The sequence below is a fragment of the Mizuhopecten yessoensis genome, unplaced genomic scaffold, assembly GCF_002113885.1.
Source record: "Mizuhopecten yessoensis strain PY_sf001 unplaced genomic scaffold, ASM211388v2 scaffold6997, whole genome shotgun sequence".
Taxonomy (NCBI): domain Eukaryota; kingdom Metazoa; phylum Mollusca; class Bivalvia; order Pectinida; family Pectinidae; genus Mizuhopecten; species Mizuhopecten yessoensis.
The window spans coordinates 26,395-29,071 of record NW_018406829.1 but is presented as its reverse complement, the minus strand read 5'-3'; the positions used below and the strand labels follow the sequence as shown (position 1 = coordinate 29,071).

The 2,677-nt window shown below is 36.3% G+C and overlaps 1 protein-coding gene across 1 annotated transcript in view; it reads right to left on the bottom strand.

Moving 5' to 3' along the window:
* Nucleotides 1-597: 597 nt before the first annotated feature.
* Nucleotides 598-2,677, bottom strand: part of LOC110452941 (sulfotransferase 1A3-like) — a gene marked incomplete at its 3' end in the record, with an annotated part of 3,226 nt that continues 1,146 nt past the window's right edge. The window contains exons 2-3 of the mRNA XM_021501701.1: nt 1,308-1,506; nt 598-906 (exon numbers count right to left, since the gene is read on the bottom strand). Coding sequence (XP_021357376.1) covers nt 598-906; nt 1,308-1,488 — 490 coding nt within the window. The remainder of the gene's footprint in view (nt 907-1,307; nt 1,507-2,677) is intronic.

Here is a 2,677-nt window from a genome sequence, read left to right as displayed (position 1 = left end):
CAGTATATTGACAGCTGTTTGTAACACCAATGTGATTGTTATATACATATACGTGACTACATGTATCTACAATATGTGTTGCTACAGTATTTTGACAGGTGTTTGTGACATCATTGACGTTACTATATGTATCTATGTACCTACCTACATAATGTGTTACTACAGTATATTGACAGCGGGTTGTAACACCAATGTGATTGTAATATAGATATGTTTGACTGCATGTATCTACAGTATGGGTTACTACAGTATATTTACATCTGTTTCCCCCACCAATGTGATTGTAATATAGATATTTGTGACTACATGTATCTTCAATATGTGTTGCTACAGTATTTTGAATGTGATTGTTATATACATATACGTGACTACATGTATCTTCAGTATGTGTTACTACAGTATATTGACAGCTGTTTGTAACACCAATGTTATTGTAATATAGACATACGTGACTACATGTTTCTACAGTACGTGTTACTACAGTATATTGACAGCTGATTGTGATCGTTGTATAGATATCATATTTCAGACTACAGTATAAAAACAGCTGTTGTTGTTAAAAATGTGATCGTTATATAGATATATATGACTACCTACATTCCTCCTTAAGAAAGAAGTGTAGAAAGCCACTGAAGTCCCCTGTAAATCCTGCATCCTTCATAGCGCTCAGAAAGCAGTAGTAGGAAACAGCGACGTTTTTAGGATTCCGGATGATGTTGACAACTATGCCTTTGCCGTTTTTAATGTCGTCCGGAAATAGATCTACCTCTAGATGTGTTGTAAACAGCCTCGGAGAGGGCATAGTTTTTATCATGTCAATATCGTTGAATTCCAGATACGTGGGATTCGCATATGTCATTGTTCCTGTCAGGAACATGTGTAGAATGTTGTACATCCAATGTGTTCCTGACAACAGTATGTAATAACGTCACTGCATTGGTTACTGATAGAGATTATATTAACGTAGCGATAGTATGTGATAAAAGTAAAGAACGTGTTGAAAAGACATACATATAAAGACATATATTGATATGTTACTAATACCACACACGAATTCCGATAGTTTGATTCCATTTTTGAGGGTGCGTTACGATATAAGAACATTTTCACACTCAAAAAATGTTAACTTTTACAACATGCGTTGAAAAACAAGTTGTCAAATTTTAATATATTTTTCTTCGCGAGAGATGCTGAGCTTTCAGCGATTTTTCGTTGCTTCAATTAACGTTCGGTAATTATACCGTTAATATTTACAATACAACAAGAATAAGCTGATTAGGAGAGCGAGCATCGTCGTAAAACACTACCAGATTTCGGGTAAGTGTATAGCAACACGTCCTCCTGTCGACATTTGAGCTGGGCAGTGTTGGGTACTAAGTCCCGGGCGTTAGTTGGGACATGAGGAGGGAACACATGCCCTTTATACAAGGAATACTGGATGGTGTTGCCACGCTCATCCTTGATTTCTACCGTCTCAATAACATCCATTATAATGTTTCCTCTATTCTAATAATTAAAAGAAAATAAGAAATCAATATTACACAATTTGCGTTATTCAACAAACACATAAGTTAAAATGGACATTTTCAAACGTTTATGACAAAACGAAAAGGGCACAAGAGCATCGATCAGTACAAAGGAAAATCAAAATTCCATACAAAGAAGAGACAACAGGAACGGATAACATTATAGAAGACAACAACAAGAACAGTTGAGACAGAAGCATTACTGACCCATCGGAGAGAAACGGAGAACATTAATAGGATTTCCGGAAAAGAGAGCATTTTCTGGATCATGTAAGACACACGAGCTTATATTTACATCTTTTCCTTCTTCAGCTAAGTAAACTCTGACTGCGTATAAATTTACGTAAACGCAATGAAAAAGTCTCGGCGGATTGATATATATATCTTTCAAATATGGCGCCGTCCACGCTTCAGGGCGATAACTGTTCGATGACAGCCATTTTTTGGTTCCTTCAACATTTAGAAACATGGAACATATTTGGGATCCATTATGTCTGATTATACATCAACTGGCGTTCGACCACGTCACTACCATAGCAGTGTGTCAATGCGTGTACAAAACGACCGTTATAAATGAATAAATATGTTTGAAGTGCTACTAATATTACTTAATTAAAAATGCACAGGCGATGACAAAAAATACTGTTGTTCACAGCATATTTTCTAAATTTACCAATATATCAATGTAGGTTCACTGGAACTATATTATCCTAGCAACCACGGCTACCATAGTTACCATTGTAGCAAACCGCTTCGAATGTTTATTTGCTTTGTATAGCATTTGAACATTATTTATGATGTAAATATTAGAATTGACATTCATTTTAACGGCGTATACGGTAGTTTGAACGCAGTTGGCAACAAACATGTTCTTTATGGAGCGCTAACGAGCACCATAGAATATGTTCGTTGCCAACTGCGTTCATACTACTATATACGCCGTCAAGATAAAGATAAATCCTTAAATAAGTACAATAACAATCTCATTGCAGTCAGAATGACGACCGTTACAATTCCTCATGATGGACTGTTAACATCTCCTAGGCAGACACATGTAACCCTTGGTTAGTCGTTAACATCTCCTAGGCAGACACATGTAACCCTTGGTTAGTCGTTAACATCTCCTAGGCAGACACATGTAACCCTTGGTT